Here is a 19,112-nt window from a genome sequence, read left to right as displayed (position 1 = left end):
GCAGGGTACCTTTGAATGCCACCCATTATAAGTATATTTACATATTTCAGATTTCATGGATATATTCAGAAATATTAATGTAGCATAATTGAAGTCTAATATTGCACCCTCAAGCCTAGAGTAGAAAATAAATGACTCTTTCTCCCCCCTGCCCTTCTACACCTGTCAAAGTTAATTTTTAACCACCAACACATTGCAAAACATTCATCCTGAAGAGCCTGATTCATAAATCTTGTTTTAAATGCTCTGGGCTTGGTTTTCAACCAAGACTAAAGCAAGCACTAAGGTAGAGGGAAATGACTTTCAAAAAAGAGTTGTACTTTTCTCTGATTTATTTTTTTTATTGGGTTTAAAATGTGGTCTGACATTAGAGGGTTGTTTCTAAGGTGAGAAATGAAACCTTGAAAAAAAAAAAAGTGCACGCATTGAGATGGGTAAGAATAAACAGAGGCAAGCCCTTCCAAGTTTTATCAAAAAGTAGTTCTACTTGTGCTCTGAGAAAGAGATGTGAGCACGCCCCTCACATCTTACATCACATGTTGAGCAGCATGCTCAGTTTTTTGTTTCCACAGTACAGCCTTTTCTTAAGGAACAGGACTAGAGGGGAAATTGCAGGGGAAGAGTTTTTATTCTGCTAGGCAATGGACCTGCATCTTCAGAAACCTTGTAGAATGTGTCTGATTTTATGCATATGTAAACCTGAGTTTACTTATAAACATAAATGGACATTTTCTTAGTGCAGGGTCATTAAGAGCACAGGATGTAAAAGTACTGCATTTGCATCATCCTGAAAGGCCCTTCTGTCTAAGTTGTTTTAAGTTAAAAATTATGAAGGGAAGCATTCATTTTACTCTTAAGTGAATTTTGGTTCATTTTTTCCCCCCGTTTTGTTTTTTTGACTGCCCCTTTTTTAATGGTCTTTTGTTCATTAATAATGACCCACAAAAACCTTTAAGATGCTTTCCAGGTTGAAAGCCGTTTGTGGCATTTGCTACTTGATGGCGACTTGCACATCTGAGAGACAGTGCCCAGTCTACAACTTCAACACATATTTTAATGATCAAGTGACACTTTCCTGACAAGTTGGAATCTACTGAAAACTAAAATCATGACCTATTTTTGATACTGAAATGATTTTTACAAAACAAAACACTGAGGAAAGGGAAGGGCATACACACTGTTTTAAAAAATCCAGAACTAAAAGTTAGTTTTTAATTACACATGCTAAGATTTCCAACATGGATGGGTCTTTGAGGTCCCAGATAAATGCTTTGGTTAAAACACAAATTCTCCTAAGAGCTTAGCAACCACATGAAACTTATTTCCAAAGTATTTTGACAGCTGTGCCTTTGTTAGTGAATCATATGGATTAAATGACAGTTGTACAATTATACTTGTTTATATGACATTTTGGAGATGGTGTGAGAAGCACAAAATATACAGGAAGCTGTTTTCTCCCAAGCAGAAGTTACTCTGTTGTGCCAGCAGAGGGCTCCCTCTTTAAGCTAATAAAGAGCATGGGTCTTACAGATAACTTTTCAAAGACCGAAATTCAATGGGAAAAGATTCAACTCACACTTTCAGTAATGTAGAACTTCTTAGTTGATGATTATACACATTTTGATATATTTGTTTAAAACCAAGTTTTCAAATCTATTCCAAGACTTTCTGTAACGAGAAGTTACACTGCTTTCCAGTGGATGATATTCTCCTAAAATAGAAAATATACTGTTGGACTTACAATTTAGGAGGTTTTGTCATGATATGTCATTTGAATCCAGACAGGTATGCTTAAAAAACTGAGGGGCTGATTTTTTTAGCTTCAGGAGGGCTATTTTTTAAAGTAGGGCAAGATTGTGCAGCTCAGGATACAAGGATATTCTCTGAACTAACCCTTTATCCCTGACAACTGGCAGATTCACTTATAGACTTTTCTATTGGGAAAGTTTTTCAATAGTCTTATTGCTTGTTCCAAAAAGAACATTGTAAAGTCATTTCCATTGTGGGTTAGCAGCACTTGCTAGGTATTTTGAGTGAGTCTCTTGGTTCCTGCTGGTGGCCTGTGTGGACTTGATGTCAGCACCCGCATGTCTTTTATCTCTCTATAGGACCCTTGGATCATCTTCCCATACAGAGTATGAGGGTATTATTGACAGAACCCATATTTAAGTAAGCTGAAAATAGAAAACAGGAAAAGTCAGAGTTTCGTTATAGGTGTGAGGATTTTTTTTGCATGCAGCTTAAAACAAATTAACTTCAGTTTCACTTGTCAACCTTTACTTTCTCTAGTAGAGGGAAGCAAGGAACTGGGGCTTGGGCAAAGAGAAAAGTTTAGGACCAAACATTAGAAGTCTGGGTTATTTTTTCTGTAGCATGCAAGGAATTATTTGAAGTGATATCTAAATTACTCTCTGATTTTGAAGCCTGATGATTCTGTGATTTTTGCATTATGTTACAGTTTTCAGGATAACATTAAAACCATCTATGTGGATGCAACAGGAAATTTCTGTAAGAAGAAAATATTCTTTAAAGAGTAGCCAACAATACTGTCTGGTTCATTGCAACTTCACCAAATATAGAACAAAAATCCACTAGAAAGGTGTGTCCTTTTCTGTCCTTCTTTCTTCGTCCCACGTAGAAACCTAATGCAGACACACCTTTTCATTATTAGAAAATCATACGGCCGTTTAAAAATAAGAGGAAGCTGATCTCATAAAAATAGCCACAGTGTTTTTTTTTTTTGTTTGTTTGTTTGGGCTTTTCCTCTTTTTAATGCCTCGTGGTCGTGAAGTATGGTAGCCTGTGAAGTTCGAAGTCCTCTTCCTGAGGATCCCCTCCCATCACTGTGAGCAATTGTGTGGTGCGCTCCCAGCCCGATTTTGCCCTAGAAGGGCGTTCCTGTTACACCTGCGGGGCAGTTTGTGCAAGTGTGGGGGAGGAGGTGGACACGAGCAAGGCTCTGTTCTGGGCTGTGGTGAGAGGTTCAGGCCTTTACAAGCGAGGCTTTGATTCTATTTTTTGCTGAACTAGCTCAGCCACTTCCTGTGTTTGGCTGTGCATAGTGCCTTGCTTCACTGTCGGCTACTTGAGCCCCGGGAGCCAGTCAGCCAGCCAGCGCGCTCCGCAGCAGCCTCTTAGACTATTTTCAGCCCCCTTACAATGGTCTTCTCATTTCCTCGGCAAAAATGAGCAAGTTGGTCTTGCATTGGCCACTTGTCAGCCCATGACAACTTTGACTTTGACTTGGGCTCCCCTCCCCCTCCTGAAATCCCTAGCTCAGCAAATATTTGAACCTGCCCAAGTTAATCATGAAGCTGCGATCTTTATCTGAGAGAGACGTGTGAGCGCCTGGGCTCTTTCCCTCCCCTGTACAGTAGCGCGATCCAGTTGGCTTCTCAATGGGGAGCAGGCGGTGAGCGCTGCGGGGAAGCGCTGCTGGGGCCGGACTCGCAGGGCCGGGCGGGCGGGGCGTGGGGCGGAGGGACCGGCGCAGCAGCGCAGCCCAGCCAGGCGGTGTGAACAGAGGGTCCCGCGGCGCCCCCACCTCTGCGCGCTCCCGCGGTGCCGGCTCGAGCGCTGCCGCCCGGAGCAAGCCGGGGGAGGGGGGAGACACCCCGGCTTGGCCCACTTGGTGGAAGAACAGCTTTTTGGATTTTTTTTTTTTCATTGTCGGATACAGGCATTTCAAAGGGCAACCGTTGAAATGCATAACCTGCAAAGTAAGTTGCCTTTCATTTGTGCACTTCTCTGCACTGTGGCTTTGTATCTGCGAATTGTTCCTAATTTGTCTCAGGGTGGGTGTGCGTGCTTGGAGAGTGGCTGTTCGTGCAAAGCGCTGCCTGAGGAAGGCAGATGGAAAATTAGGGGATACACTACCTCCAGTCCTGCAGGGGGAAATGTACGAGGGAAAGATGGGGTTTAGGTTGGAAGTTCAGAAGGAGGTAATTACAAGGTGCCCAGCTGGAAGTTGGTGCCAGCCTCGGGCGTGCAGAGACTGTGGAAAATCACCTGTCTCCCTTCCCTGCTCTTGGAGTCAGTTTGCCACCTGGTATCTAGCTACCGGACAGGCTTGCACCAAATGCATGAGGGGGCCCTCTGGGCTGACTTACATGACCACGCTGCTCAGAGGACTTCTCTCCTTACTTTTAGGGGAGGGTCAACATTTTTATTAAACTACAGTTCCTCTCCCCGCCAATCCTACCCAAGGACATTGGCCACCACAACCATTTTTGTAATTATTTTGGCCATTTTTACTTGAATTTTAGTTTACCTAAATGCTTAGACAAATAGTGAAATGCTGAGTGGGAAAAGGTAGGAGGGAACAGGGTGAGCCTGCCTTCTCCAATAATATGAATTAGAGAGAGGATGCAAGTGAAGTGCCCAGAGAATGCAGTGCCTTGGTTTGCTTTTTAATATATTCTATATTCCAAATTTGATAGAAAATCTGAACCTAAATTTTAAGGGCTTCTGTGTTCTTTAAATTGTCACAGAATTTTGTGACATACATATGTACATAAATCACAAAGCCCCACTATAGTCTTTTAAATGAGCCACATTTACATTGTGGGGAGGTGTCCCTCACACACACATATTGTAAATGTCAAAAGTGATTGGGTCACAGTGGGGATGTCCATTAGGCTCCAGTGAGGGTGACAGAATTATATGCAGAATAATTTTTGAAAAATTATAATTATTAGATTTGTAGGAAAACTGATTTATTTATATTAAATACTGCTAAGAAGGAATATTTAAGTGAGGCATTTGATCTAGAAGGAGGAAAAAAAAAAAGAAAAGAAAGATTACATCACCCTCCCCTTCAGGCAGCTTTCACTGAAGATGGGTTCATAAGTGAATACTTTGGAAAGATCACTCTACTTCAACTCTGCATTCTGACACATGGCTTCTTTTTGGAAGAAGCATCCTCTCCCAGTTTTGTTAGATAGTAACATTAAAATTATCATTAATAAATGATTTTGACATTTATGTTATATCTGCAAACAATAGGCATCTTCATTTCTAGAGTAAACGGTAGAATTTTCATTGTTCTATAAAGTCATTTAACTTTGGAATGTTTGATAGAGGAAGAAATTTTGTCTATACATTTGCTTTTAATTGCCCTTTCTAACATGGTAGATTGATGACAGTGTTTAAGTTCTGAGCTTTCTGTGAATTATGGAGGACTCAAAAAAGCTAGTCTTGATCTTCTCTGCTTTTAATATATATATGGGTGATATTTAAGAATGCTAAAAGAATAGCTTAAGGTTACCATTTTGATGCCTTTGTAAGATATTTACACGAAGGAATGACCAGGCTATCTATAAACACAGATGTACAGGGGGGAAAAAGAGCTAGGAGCTGCAGCGTATCAGCTGTTGTCAACCTGCCAACAGCGGAGCGTACCATGCTGCAAAGAGTAATAAAAAAGGAATTAGAAAACTCACTGCTGGAGGAGAACAGTCAAATTAAACACCTTTGGAAAGGCTGAGCATATGTACACGGCAGTTCTGTTCCGTGTCGGTCCTTGGCGGGGCTGGGACTGTGTGAAGGCTGGCATAGAGGAGAACTGATGAAGCAGGAGTGGTCTGGTGACATTTTTCTGACTTGATTGGCTGGGGTGTGTGATGTAATAGGTTACAGTGCAGCCCCTTATAGGTTTTAAAATGAATTCCAAGACACCATTACAAAGAAAGCCGGACTCTTTTCTTATAACTGAGCTCAGCCAAGGAAACTCTCGCACAAATGTACAACACTGTTTGGAATATGGAAGACCTGGATTTAGAATATGCCAAGACAGATATAAACTGTGGCACAGACTTGATGTTTTATATAGAAATGGATCCACCAGGTAATACTGCAGTATTAATGGAGAGAGTCAGTTAAATTTGTGGCTTTTTCATTTTTTGGAAGCCGCCGTAACAGATCCGCTTTAGATTGCTATTTTTATTTATTTGTTCCATTGATAAAAATTAGTTTGATTATAATTTTAAAATTAAACAGACTGTTTGCCTGCCTGTGGAAGGAAGCAGTTCAGGCTGTGTGGGGTAAATGCTAATTCTTACTTGAATGGATCTGAATTAGATTCTACTTTTTTACTGGTGTCTTTTGTTAATTGTGATCCTTTGCTAGTTGGAGCATATGGTTCCTTTAATTAAAAGGATGCATCCTTTGTGTTGCTTTTCTCTGTTGACAGTGGATGAGAACAGTGTGGTACTTTGCAGTGGTAACACTTGGTACTTTAGAAAGCACGTAAAATGTGGCAGTGATTACAACTCAGTTCTCAATGAAACTGTTGAGAAACTATTCTAAGTCAGATGCAGAGACTGCTTTTTCTCTTTCTTATTAAGATAACTATATGAAAAAAGGCGACTTTTCATTATTTAGTCCTGGTCTTTGTAAAATATTCTTGATAAACATCTGAAATCATTTTTATATAAAATAATACCAGTGCTTTAAAACTTCTGCCTTTAAATTTAGCTAAAAATCCTACATTTATTTTGTTTCCTAAATTGTTTTCTTCCAATGTGAGTGCCCCCCAATTAAGAAACACTGCAGTCTTTTATTTGTCACCAATTCATATATGAATACTGATTTGACATTGAGGAAGGGGGATAGGATTTTTAACCAGAACTGGCATATACAGTACAATTTATCCAGCAAAATATTAACATGAATACTAAGGAGATTTAGGTCACAGATGAGTTCTTAAAGTGGCTTTTGGCAGAATAGTGCCTGAAATACTAAAATTAAAGAACCAATTCCTCCTCTTAAAACACACTGCTATAGATGAGCTTTTTTTATTACTGCAATAGCATTTGTGGAGGACAGAGACCAAATTTGTCTTTTATAATTAAATAAGAGAAAATTAAAGCCAAGTCATGTTACTCCTGCTGCTCATGTTCATAGTTTCTTACTTTAGATGGATTTGACTAAGCATATAACTTTAATATAGCTAAAATACAGGAGTAGAAAATTTCATGACTCTGGATTGACTCTGAAATTGATTCACATGGCCAGCCCAATTTATTTGGTTCATCTCTAAAATTCTCTCTGTGCCTGTCAGTCTCTCTCTTCTCCTTTTCAGTTTCATTTCTTTTTGAGCCACACTCTGTAAGATTCTCCTTTATCTTTCCTCGTGTATGGAATTGTGACTTACTGATGTCTATTTCCAATTTCTTTTTTCTTTGTTGTAATGGAAATGTTTATCTGAAAAAAAAAAAAAATCAGGTCTAATTTTAAATGTTCAGTTGGAATCGCAAACCAAACAACTTTTCCTTTCTCTTTCACTTGCAGCACTGCCTCCTAAACCGCCCAAACCCACCACTGCAGCCAACAACGGTATGAACAACAATATTTCCTTACAGGATGCTGAATGGTACTGGGGAGAGATCTCGAGGTAAGGCCCCAGAACTCTCCATTTTCAGTAGATACAGAGTTTTAGATGAAGAGAAAGAAAAGCACCAGCTTGCTAAGTTCCATTTTTAGGATATCCTCCAACATAAGCACGAAGCATAGTTGGTTCTTTTCCAAAGACGACCAAAAAAGTCACTGGGTGCTAGAGCACTGTGGGTGTTTGATGCCACAGGAAGTTAATAACCGGGAAGTTTCATTATTGACTGAGATGTCAGGGAAGCACCAAGGTGACATGGCACTGCCTCAAGGCAAAATGTAGAGGTATTCTATGTTGAGCAGAACTGTAATCATTAATATTATTATCTTAAACACAGTAACACAAAATGTCTTTTTTTTTTTTTCCAATTAGCTTTTTTTGGGGAATAGCGAGCAGTGGGAGGAGGGCTTTTAGGAATCATTTCTGTGCTGGTGGTCAGAGACATTGGTTAAAAAAATAAGTGGAAACTTCGTAGTATAGATATACCAATATGAAAGAGAATACTTTTTTGTTTTTGTTTTGTTTTGTTTTTGTGGTACTGGGCATCAAATCCAGGGCCTTGCAAATGCTGATAGACAAATGCTCTATCACTGAGTTATCACCCCCAGCCTCATGCACCTTTTTTAAATGACATTGGAACTAACATACCCTTATAAATAAATACAGAATTTGTAAACTCTAAAAACATAACATCTACATGTAAATCAATGGGGTAGGAATATGGAAATTGTCTGCACTTGCTGCCCAATTTTGCTGTGAACCTAAATTTGCTCTAAAAAAAACCAGTATATTAGGGCTGAACACTTGCCTAGCATGCATAAGGCCCTGGGTTCAATTCCTAGTGCCACCAAGAAAAGAAAAAAAAAAGCCTATTAGGAAAGAATGTAAACTGTGATCACTGAATTCTCAAGGTAAGCATTGTCCTGTGTTCTGTTCATTTCAGGGAAGAAGTGAATGAAAAACTTCGAGATACAGCAGATGGAACCTTTCTGGTACGAGATGCCTCTACTAAAATGCACGGCGATTATACTCTTACACTAAGGTGAGTCTCAGAATGCAGTTGGGGCCTTTGTGACATGAAAACATATTTCTTTATTAAGAAATTTTAATATGGTCATTTTTCTTTTGTATTTATAGGAAAGGAGGAAATAACAAATTAATCAAAATATTTCACCGAGATGGAAAATATGGCTTCTCTGACCCATTAACCTTCAATTCTGTGGTTGAATTAATAAACCACTACCGGAATGAATCTCTAGCTCAGTACAATCCCAAACTGGATGTGAAATTACTTTATCCAGTGTCCAAATACCAACAGGTAATCAAAACTGAATTCATATCATCATAATGTGGAGACAAGATACTTTCAAATTTATAGAAAATTTTAAAGCACATGAATTACATGGAATCAGGTTTGAAAAACTTTACACCATGATCACAAAATTGCTAAATTGAATAGCAAGACTAACAAAATTGGCAACATGTGGGGGGAGGATCTTTAAACAGTGGTAATTTGATTAAATACCTTATTAACTAATTTTATTTTTTTCCCCTCTAATCCCCCATTGTTTTAGGATCAAGTTGTCAAAGAAGATAATATTGAAGCTGTTGGGAAAAAATTACATGAATATAACACTCAATTTCAAGAAAAAAGTCGGGAATATGATAGATTATATGAAGAATATACTCGTACTTCCCAGGTGAGTTTTCTGTGAAATCTGGACAGTTTAAAAAAAAAAAAAAAAAAAAAAACCCAAGGCTGTGACTGGGGAATGAAGTGGGAGGGAGGTCATTTATTTGTGAGTCATTGTTGATTATTCCAACATAGTACTTCCAATCCTATTAAATGAAACCTCTGGTTATCAGAATAATAAAATTAAGATCACATGATAACTGAAGGGGTTACTATGAGTTTTAAATTGATTGGACTTAATTCCAGACTGGAGAATTCTGTTTCATTTGGTAGTTTCACAGACTTCTTAGTCTCTGAAATGGAGATTTCACATTCATATGCCCTGTGGCCAAAAGAGGGGCGATATTTCCCTGTAGTGTTTTTCTAGAGATTGGAGCCTTTCTGGGCCCTGGAGCAACTGGGACTGCCAGAGAGAAAAGGCAACCTGGATACTCTGAACTGAAATGGCTTAAAAAGATGGAAGCTATAATTATTTTCCCTCGAATGAGAGAATTCTCCAAAGGAAATTTGTGTCTCTGTGAAACTCTATTAAGAGGGTTTTTTAAATTCACAACCTACCCCGCTAACAGTACCGTTGGCCCTACGTATCCATGGGTCCTGAATCTGTCAGAACACGTGCAGGCTTTTTCTTTTTCTTGTCACTATTCTGAAAACAATACCATACAATATTTATATAACATGTATTGTATCAGATATGTGTGATGTAGAGATGATTCAGCTTTCATAGGGGGAGGTATACAAGTTCTTTGGGAATACATTTTATATAAGGGACATGAGTATCCATAGACCTTGGCAGCTGAGAGAGGTCCTGGAACCAACCCCCCAAGATACTCCTGGACAACTATACTTCCAAGCTAGATGGTTATACAGGTCAAATATGCTGCTACTATATTGCAGTAGGAGGTCGTTCCATGAAATATATGACATTGTCTTCTTAAATTTTTGTTTCAGGAAATCCAAATGAAAAGAACAGCTATTGAAGCATTTAATGAAACCATAAAAATATTTGAAGAACAGTGCCAAACCCAGGAGCGGTACAGCAAAGAATACATAGAGAAGTTTAAACGTGAAGGCAATGAAAAAGAAATACAGAGGTGGGTGAACTGTGAGCCTTTCCCATCATTCTCACTCTAGAAATAACCCAGATCTTTTAAAACTGGTTAAACTGATGATCTCACTTTCTGTGCTTTGGATAATTTTAAATGACAGGAAGACATTCTTTACCAGAAGAGAACTTCCAAGAGGCAGTCATGAAACTTTTCATAAACTCGGGGGAACTTACATGATGGACCCAAGGAATTACAGATAGCATTTCTCTTGCTTTATAGGATCATGCATAATTATGATAAGCTAAAGTCTCGAATCAGTGAAATTATTGACAGTAGAAGGAGGTTGGAGGAAGACTTGAAGAAGCAGGCAGCTGAGTATCGTGAGATTGACAAGCGTATGAACAGCATCAAGCCAGACCTCATTCAACTGAGAAAGACCAGGGACCAGTACTTGATGTGAGTTTGAAACGGGACCCTGGAAGGAAATGCTTGTTGATTGACGAGGGAAGGATGAATTACTAATGCATTTTCTTTTTGAAACTATTTTCAGGTGGTTGACTCAAAAAGGTGTCCGGCAAAAGAAGCTGAACGAGTGGCTGGGCAACGAGAACACCGAAGAGTAAGTAGCTACTCAGATGAGCGATGGCAAAGGATCGTCCCTCCTTTTAGGAGGTGCATGACGGATTTCGTTTACAAAATAAGTGAGGAGTTTTACCGAGTTTGGAACAGCTCGTAGGAGAAAATTATAAACTCCATGTCATAATCCAGAAATTTAAAAAGGGAAGTTTAGCTAAGGAGGGCCTGGATTTGTTTTTACTCTTAGTTGTGTAAAATGACCCTGTGTCTGTATTGATGTCCCTGAACATGTGAAAAAAAATCCCAAAATATTTTTTGGAACATTCAGAGGAGAAAAACCAATTATGTTTAGTATATTTTGAAGGTTAAGTGTATGTTTGACTTGAATTATTCGAAAACTGGCCATCTTCCTAGTTAATCGATTTCCTGATCTAAACTGGATAAACAAGATAGTTTCATAGCTTTTCCTCTGCCCAGGTACCTCAGTGTGGTTGCTAACTTAGACACAGATAGTATTCATTGCTAGCTCTGTCCTGTGAGGTGGCATTGGAGGCTACAGGTTGAGAAGAAAACTCAGGTCAGAGAGTCAGGGTTGACCTAGCCGCATGATGGCTGTTCTGACTTGTTTGGTTGGAGTTGGACAGAACAAGGTAAAGTGATAAGGGCCCTTCAGGGAACAGTGAAGCATGCTGGGAGTTCCTGTACTCCTCATTCAGAAACCTTCTCTCTCATCTGCTTAGCCAATATTCTCTGGTGGAAGACGATGAGGATTTGCCCCACCATGATGAGAAGACGTGGAATGTCGGAAGCAGCAACCGAAACAAAGCTGAAAACTTATTGCGAGGGAAGAGAGATGGTACTTTTCTTGTCCGGGAAAGCAGTAAGCAGGGCTGCTATGCCTGCTCTGTAGTGTACGTATCTCTGGCAAACTATTTTTTATGTTTTGTTTATTCATTAAGGGTAAGGATTTGAAAAAGTTCTAGCCTTGAATCTTATAGTACAGTAATGTAGAAGAGGAAATAAAGTAGACATAATATCAAAATCTAACCAGAAGTATCTGTGAAGAAGTTCTGATAGCCAGGTGTGGTGATACACACTTGTAATCCCAGCAACTCAGGAGGCTGAGGCAGGAGGATCACAAGTTTGAGACCAGTCTTAGCAAATTAGTGAGACCCTGTTTCAAACCGGTTTTAAAAAGGGGGCAGGGGTATAGTTCATGATAAAATGCCCCTGGCTTCAATCCCTAATTACCCCCCCACTCCAAATAAAAAAGGTGTAATAGAAAGAAACCTTCTCTTTATTTCAAAGATTGGGGTTTGGGTTCTAATTTGGCAACATGAATCAGGCGACGTCTTCAAGTCTTTTCTATCTTTTAAATGAAAGTAGCAGGGCCTGCCCCATGGGTTTTTGTTTTTGTTTTTGCTTTGCCTCCTAAAGCTAATATAGTTACAACGCCTCCTGTAGACAAAATATCCCTTCAGGAACAGGTCAGAGCCACAAGGGGAGGGACCCTTCACTGTCTGGCTTTGAGACCTAGTTCTGTCACGCAGCCTCCCCCCACTTATTTACTATTTTGTGGAGTCCTTTGAAGAGTGAGTTTGGATCACTGGCATCACCATTTGTCTCACCCTGTCAGAGAAGGAAATGTGGGGAAAAGTGCTAACGAACCTGTCCCCCAAGACTGACCTGTCTAGCTGCAGAACTATTGTTCCCCAGGAATGAAACAGTGAGAACTCTGAGTAGGACCAGAGAATAGAAGAGAGAGTAGACGCAGAGGTGAAGCGCTGTGCGGAGGTGAGCTGGGGAGGGCTGAGAGAAGAAATCCCTTTCACAGTGTGACAGGACGGGGAGACTGCCACTGTCCCGGGGCGGCACTTGCTGTCGCCTGTTGGGAGCAGCTCTTGTGCCTGCCAGGCATGTCAAGGGCCTCGCTCGCTCGGCATCAGCCTGTTACAGACATGTTACTCTCGTCCTCCTGTTAAACTGTTTTAAAAGATTAAAATGCAGTGGCTTCAGTGGAGCTGGCCCAAGAGCATGGCCCTGCTCAGGTCACTCAGCCAGTAAATAAGTGGCAGCACCTGAAACTCCAGGCACTGGGGACTGTTTCCCCCGCCCGCGTCAGGAGCTCTTTCACGATGGTGACTTTATCAAAGATGTGAATTGTCCTGGGCAAACCTGAAAGGCAGTTGTGTTCTCTCCTTTCCAGGGTGGATGGTGAAGTCAAGCATTGTGTCATCAACAAGACGGCGACTGGCTACGGCTTTGCGGAGCCCTATAACCTGTACAGCTCCCTGAAGGAACTGGTGCTACATTACCAACACACCTCCCTCGTGCAGCACAACGACTCCCTCAACGTCACACTAGCATACCCGGTATATGCACAGCAGAGGCGATGAAGCGCTACCCTCGATCCTGTTCCTGACGTTCAGCCACACTGAGGCCTCTGGAAAGCAAAGGGCTCCTCTCCAGCCTGACCTGTGAATTGAGCTGCAGAAAGGAAGTTGTCTGTCTTCAGATGGGACTAGAGCTTTCTTGGACAAAAAAGAAGTAGGGGAACACTCACAGCCTAGAGCTGCAGGATGATCAGATGTTTCTAACCCAGACTGCTTATCCTTTTCTCTCTTTCTCTCTCTTTTTTTTTCTTTTGGTTTAATTTAAAGCCACAAACACAACACAAAGAGAAAAAGAAATGCAAAAATCTCTGCGCGCAGGGACAAAGAGGCCTTTAACCATGGTGCTTGTTAATGCTTTCTGAAGCTTTACCAGCTACAAGTTGGGACTTTGGAGACCAGAAGGTAAATAGGGCTGAAGAGCCCGCGCCCGAGAGTGCTGGGTCCAGCCTGGTTTAGCCTGGGTGTCGCTATGTACAGTGGGCCCAGACGCATCGCACTGTGGATTATTTCATTTCCTAACAACTGAACGATATGTAGCAGAAAGGCACTTTGCTCATGAGGGGCACTTTGGGAGAACATCAGTTCGTGTGTGTTCAAGGGGAAATCTGTTGTAGCAAAGTGCCATAAAGTGTTTTGTTTAAACTTGTCAAGACAAAAAAAACAACCCACCAACAGAAAAATGGAGCATGGAAAACAGGACTTACAATGACATTCAGTATATCAAATATGTACATACTATTGGATGACTAACTATCAAATAGATGGATTTGTATCAAAACCAAATAGCTTCTTTTTTTGTTTTGCTGAAGGCTAAATGCACAGCGCTATGCAATTCTTAATTTTCATTAAGTTGTTATCAGTTTTAAAATATACCTTCAGAATAAGCTTCCCCCATCCCCGTTTTTGTTGCTTGAAAATACTGTCTGATTTTTGTTAATATTCATTTTGTTATTCTTATCCTTTTTTAAAAGAAATGTACAGAATGCCAGTTTTAAAAAAAAAAAATGGCTTCAGAATTAAAACTATGAAATAATTTTACAGTTTTTCTTGTACAGAGTACTTGGCTGTTAGCCCAAGGTTAAAAAGTTCATAACAGATTTTTTTGGACTAAATGTTTTGTTGGGCAGTGCCTGATAAGCTTCAAAGCTGCTTTATTCAATAAAAAAAAAAAAAAGAAAAAGATGTATGAATATGACAAAGTATCGCCGAGTCCAACAATGTTGTTATAAGACTTAAAATACGGTACCTGGCAATGTCTGTTTCATAGTGAATTGTGAACTTCTTGAATCTGGGGTGGGGGGTTGTAGCCAAGGGCTATAATGGGCTGGGTGGCGGGAGGGGTGGTATGCACTTTCTCACGATTTCAGAGAAGTGGTGAATAACTGCGAAGTGAAGTTGCTTCTACTTCAGCCTTTTCCCACTTTGACTTGCTCGTCGTTCTCAGTGATAATTCTACACCTACTTTAACTCTAACCCAGTGCAGCTGGTCAGGTATTTCAGTTCTGATGGAGGAAGTGCCGAGAGTTGGTTTTGGGTTTACAGGAACAGTGCTCTCCACCCCCCTTGGTTTAGCACACCGATTTCAAGGTATAATCTGTGCATTTAGAAAATGTCTTTTTTTTCTCTTAACATGAGTCATGGCCAACAAATGTTCATTTTAGAAAAAGCATGATCTGAGAAAATCATTTCAGTTGGATACTTGTTATTTTCTTAGCTTTCCATTCAATTTAGAACATGAAGCAAGTGGACACAGGCATCCGGTTGCTGCTCTGGGCTGGGTGGAACTCAGACAAGTCATGGTCATTGCAGGAATCCAGATGACAGTCCTTGTATTCATCCCAATAATTGTGTGTTGTACTTGAGGGTGGGGAAAGGAAGAGTTTGGTGGTGTCATCTTTCCAATTTAGGGTGAGAGTGAGAGTCTCCCTCCCTGATTTACATATGCAAAAACTGTTATGTTCCACAGGAATTGTACCCATGGTGGAAGGAGTGAAGGCTGATGATCATGGTCACTATCCTGTTGGATTAAAATGGAATCTTATAGTTTCAGTTTCCCTTTCTCAATATTAGATTCACCCACAGCTTTATTTCTATTTCCTTCAAATACTAAGGTGAGGGTGTTTTGTCTTAATGTTCCTTAAAAAAATCTTTTGGAAGAATCAGTCTAGCAGCTGAGTTAATCCTCTGTAGAATGTATTATTTTTCTTCTCTACACAAAGCTACTCATTACTTGAGAGCAAAAGTCTGTGTTCAGTCAGACTGCTGCCCTCAGACTTGACTCTTCTGATCTGACCATCTCCCTCTTATTGCCAGACAATTTATGACTCCCTGGTTTTAGTCTGTCCTTGCTTTAAAACTTCCAGTGGTAAAATCCTGCCGCATCACATAGAAGTTTGTTAGTTACAAGTAGTTCATAAACTAGATTTGTGGGTTTTTTTTTTTTTTTTTTTTTCCTTTTGGTAGCACATCATGTATGCTATTAAACACAAATAACTTTCACTTAATTACTAAAACACATCTGAGGTCAGATGTTTCATTAAAAGCTATAGTGTTTTGATTCAACACTCTGCAAAATGACATGCTGTTTAGACGGTTGCCTCGTTGTGTCTCACAAGCAGAAGTGCAATAGATTCTTCATTGAACAGAAGGCAGGATTCGGTGTTCTGTGTGGCAGCAAGTTACGTCAGAACTCTTCTGCCAAATGCCTTTTGGATCATAAGGTAGCATACACACCAGATTTGTCCTCGTGGATGTTTGACCGTCAGTGCTCTGTGGGTTCAGTTTTCTGGCTCATGAGTATGAAGGGAGACAGCAGAGCACTCCTCTGTGATTTTATCCATGCATCCATTTTTCACACCCACAGAGAAGCATCCTAAAGTCAAAGCCAGAAACTAGGCTGCAGAGAGGCTGTGATAAGGCTGTAGAAGTGGGGGCATTGGGACCTCTTATTCCATACAAGAGCGATCATAACCATATGAAAAGGCAAAAGGCATGTGTTGGCAACATTTGACAATGTCACAGCCCTGGGTATGTGTATATATGTATATGTGCATGGACTGTTTCCAGTACTCCTTTCAGCCAAGGCAGATCCACAGTCTTTGAGTTCAAGTACATAACAAGCAAATGTCTAGTGTGGTTCTTGTATATGTGTATGGGTTATTTGTTTTCTTTGAGGTTGCTTTGTTTTGTCCTATGAAAGGTGGAAATTGTTGGCAAGTGAAGTGAGAAGTTCATGATTCTTTGACTCTTTTGCTTTTAGAAGTTACTCCTTTTGGGGAACAGGTCTAGATGGCTTATCTTGGAAATCCTTTTTTTCAGTATGTCAAGTCAAAGTGTGTTTATGTGAGCTGTCACTGTGGGAAACCAATTGCTTTGTCATATAGCTGGTTATGAACTAGTAACATGTTTGGGAAGTCCTACTGATGTTCCTTTTTGGGAGAAAAGTTCTGCTGGTTTTAACAACTGCTTTTGCTGTGCATGGTATCCAAGTCAGTTGGAAGGCAGACTCTGCTATCTGTTTGAATTTAGGGTCATTTAAGGAAGGGGCAGTTTAAAGCACAATGCCTCACATGGGACAAAGTTCCAAAATGCCAAATTCTTATTTTTTAAATATCTAGGTATACAAAATATTAGTATAAAGGGTGAAGGGGGGCAATGGAATTGGGTTAATTGAAAAGACTATCCAACTTAACATTAAACTTGTCACCATGAGATAGCATTAGCTGCCCAGGATGCTGCTATTTAAAAGAAAAAAAAAAAAAAAAAAAAAAAGCAAAACAAAAACAAAAAAAATCTCATTTATACGTGTGTATTTTTTAAAGCTACAATCTGTTCAATGTTTTTACAAATCTGTTTATATGACATTGTTAAAATAAAGTTGGTCTTTTGACGAGAGGGAGGACGTCATGGTCAGTTGTAATTTTGCCTTTACAAGGCACCTAGGGTGGGTGGGTGGGGGGAGTGTGCCTCCTTGACATTTTGTTCAAGTTATAGATTCAGTGGAGCTATGTCTTGTTTTAAGTTGCTTTAATGCATTGTATTAGGTCTTCAAACAGAATAAAGGTTGTTTTGAAACTTAAGTTTGGGTTTGAAATTTCAGTTGTCACCTAAGAAATTTCTCTAGCAGCTCTCTGACTCTTGATTTGTAAATGTTTTAGTTTCCATTGACTCCTAACTATCCCTTTTATTCCATCATTACATTATCTCATTTTTATAAAGTGAGGAAACTGAGCGACCACAAGAATGTTCTCAATGTTATTTCTTCAATTTCACTATTTTTTTTTGAACTAGGGATTGAACCCAGGAACACTTTACCCCTGAGCCACATCCCCAGCCTTTTTTGTATTATATTTAGAGGCAGGGTCTCCCTGAATTGCTTAGGACCTAGCTAAGTCCCTGAGGCTGGCAACTCATGATCCTCCTGCCTCAGTCTCCTGAGCTGCTGGGGTTACAGGCATGCACCACTGCACTGGGCAATTTTATTGGATTCCTAATGAGGAAAAAAAAATACTCGTGTCATTTCAGAGTAGGTTCTTGTTACCAAAAAAAAAAAAAAAAATGCCCTGTTCCTCCACCATTCATCCCCAGTCCTCAACAGTCATCCTATGCTAACTGAATTTTGACAGTCCCTGGTTTTGTCTCTTGTATAGGCTACCTAGTTTGGACACAGTGCGAGGACAGTGCTATAAACTAGCTAAGCTACGCTCTAAATTCAGGTTTTACACTATCACCTGGTCAAAATACAGCTCCTACTGTGAAACAACTTTTGCTTTGGTTTTTACTGCTGACAGAACTTATGACCACGCTACCTTGTTCATATATGGCATTCTCTCAACACATAGGCACAGTGAGGATCCTCAATGTGTGGAAGGCATGATCTAGAAACAGGAGTGGGGACACACAAATAATTACTGTTGTGGCAACGATGAGTAGTGTTGGTTTAGACATGGCAGTAGCCGAGACTCTTCTTGCCTTCCCCTGGTCTGTGTGGTAGCAGATATTTTGCCCTCTGGCTTCTAGGAAGCGAGTCTCCTCCATGGTGGCAGATCCTGCTGGACAGACCCTCTTTCCAGCTTGAGCAATCCCCTGGGCTTTAGGTCTCAAATGAGGATCTGGCGATGTTGCCTCCTCCTGTCTTTGCACACCCAAGCAGTGGTCCCAGCTCTATGCAGTTGCTAAAGCTCTGCTTTCCCTTACCATCCCCATTTTGGTTTCCAAACCCTTCCATCGTCTGAGTAGTTCTCTTTATTCAATGTTCTCTGTAAGAACTAGAGTATAATCATGCATCACTTAATGACAGGAGAAATGTGATGTTGTCTTTGGGACAACATCGTGGAGCTACATGCATAGCCTACTACCCCCCTAGGCTACAGGGTGCATGTCTGTGATACAGCACACTGCTCCGTGGGCCATGATGAACAAAAGAACACAAAAGTCAATCAAGCCAGCAAAGCAGTCAAGCGGCACAGTGAACATGAGGTACAGAGGCTATTGCTGGTATAACACTGCATCCTGTTGCACACCAAACTTTTTTTTTATAAACATGAGTAACTTTTAACCATAAAAAGATTATAAGGTTATGTATAGTAACTACATGAAGTAGCAGTTATTATTAGCATCAAGTACTACATATTACACATAATTGCATTGCTATATTTTTATACAACTGGCAGCACAGTAGGTTTATGCCAGTATCTAGTGACTAATGTGCTGTTCTTGATGTCACTAGGCAGTAGGAAGTTTTCAACTCCATTATAATCCTATGGACCCACCATCAGCCATGTGAGCCATACTTGATTGAAACAGTATCAATCAGCAATTTCTCTTCTGACTTCTGATTGATATACTAAGTAACTATTATCTATTAAAATTCTCCAATCCCTTATCTGTTTCAGTCTTTCCACAATTTCACAAGTTAGAAGACATTATCCTCATTTTACAGATGAGAAAACTGAAGCCTAGGTGTAAAGTGACATAAGATCATGCAGCATGTCAGAGCATAGAGCATAGTACTT

At 40.1% G+C, this 19,112-nt stretch overlaps 1 protein-coding gene across 4 annotated transcripts in view; it reads left to right on the top strand.

The window, feature by feature from the left end:
- Positions 1–14,278, top strand: part of PIK3R1 (phosphoinositide-3-kinase regulatory subunit 1) — an 81,254-nt gene extending 66,976 nt beyond the window's left edge. For 2 of the 4 annotated variants that reach the window (XM_079145632.1, XM_079145633.1), the window contains 9 exons: positions 7,291–7,393; positions 8,331–8,429; positions 8,525–8,705; positions 8,962–9,087; positions 10,032–10,174; positions 10,409–10,585; positions 10,680–10,748; positions 11,446–11,616; positions 12,912–14,278. In XM_079145632.1, coding sequence (XP_079001758.1) covers positions 7,291–7,393; positions 8,331–8,429; positions 8,525–8,705; positions 8,962–9,087; positions 10,032–10,174; positions 10,409–10,585; positions 10,680–10,748; positions 11,446–11,616; positions 12,912–13,101 — 1,259 coding nt within the window. In that variant the 3' untranslated portion in view covers positions 13,102–14,278. Of the gene's footprint in view, positions 1–3,481; positions 3,720–3,769; positions 5,846–7,290; positions 7,394–8,330; positions 8,430–8,524; positions 8,706–8,961; positions 9,088–10,031; positions 10,175–10,408; positions 10,586–10,679; positions 10,749–11,445; positions 11,617–12,911 lie in introns of those variants that run through there. The other 2 variants (XM_079145635.1, XM_079145634.1) reach the window with 2 other exon arrangements.
- Positions 14,279–19,112: the final 4,834 nt, after the last annotated feature.

The sequence above is a fragment of the Sciurus vulgaris genome (genome assembly GCF_902686455.1).
Source record: "Sciurus vulgaris genome assembly, chromosome: 6".
NCBI classification, from domain to species: Eukaryota; Metazoa; Chordata; class Mammalia; order Rodentia; family Sciuridae; genus Sciurus; species Sciurus vulgaris.
This window is presented reverse-complemented; position numbering and strand designations above follow the sequence as displayed.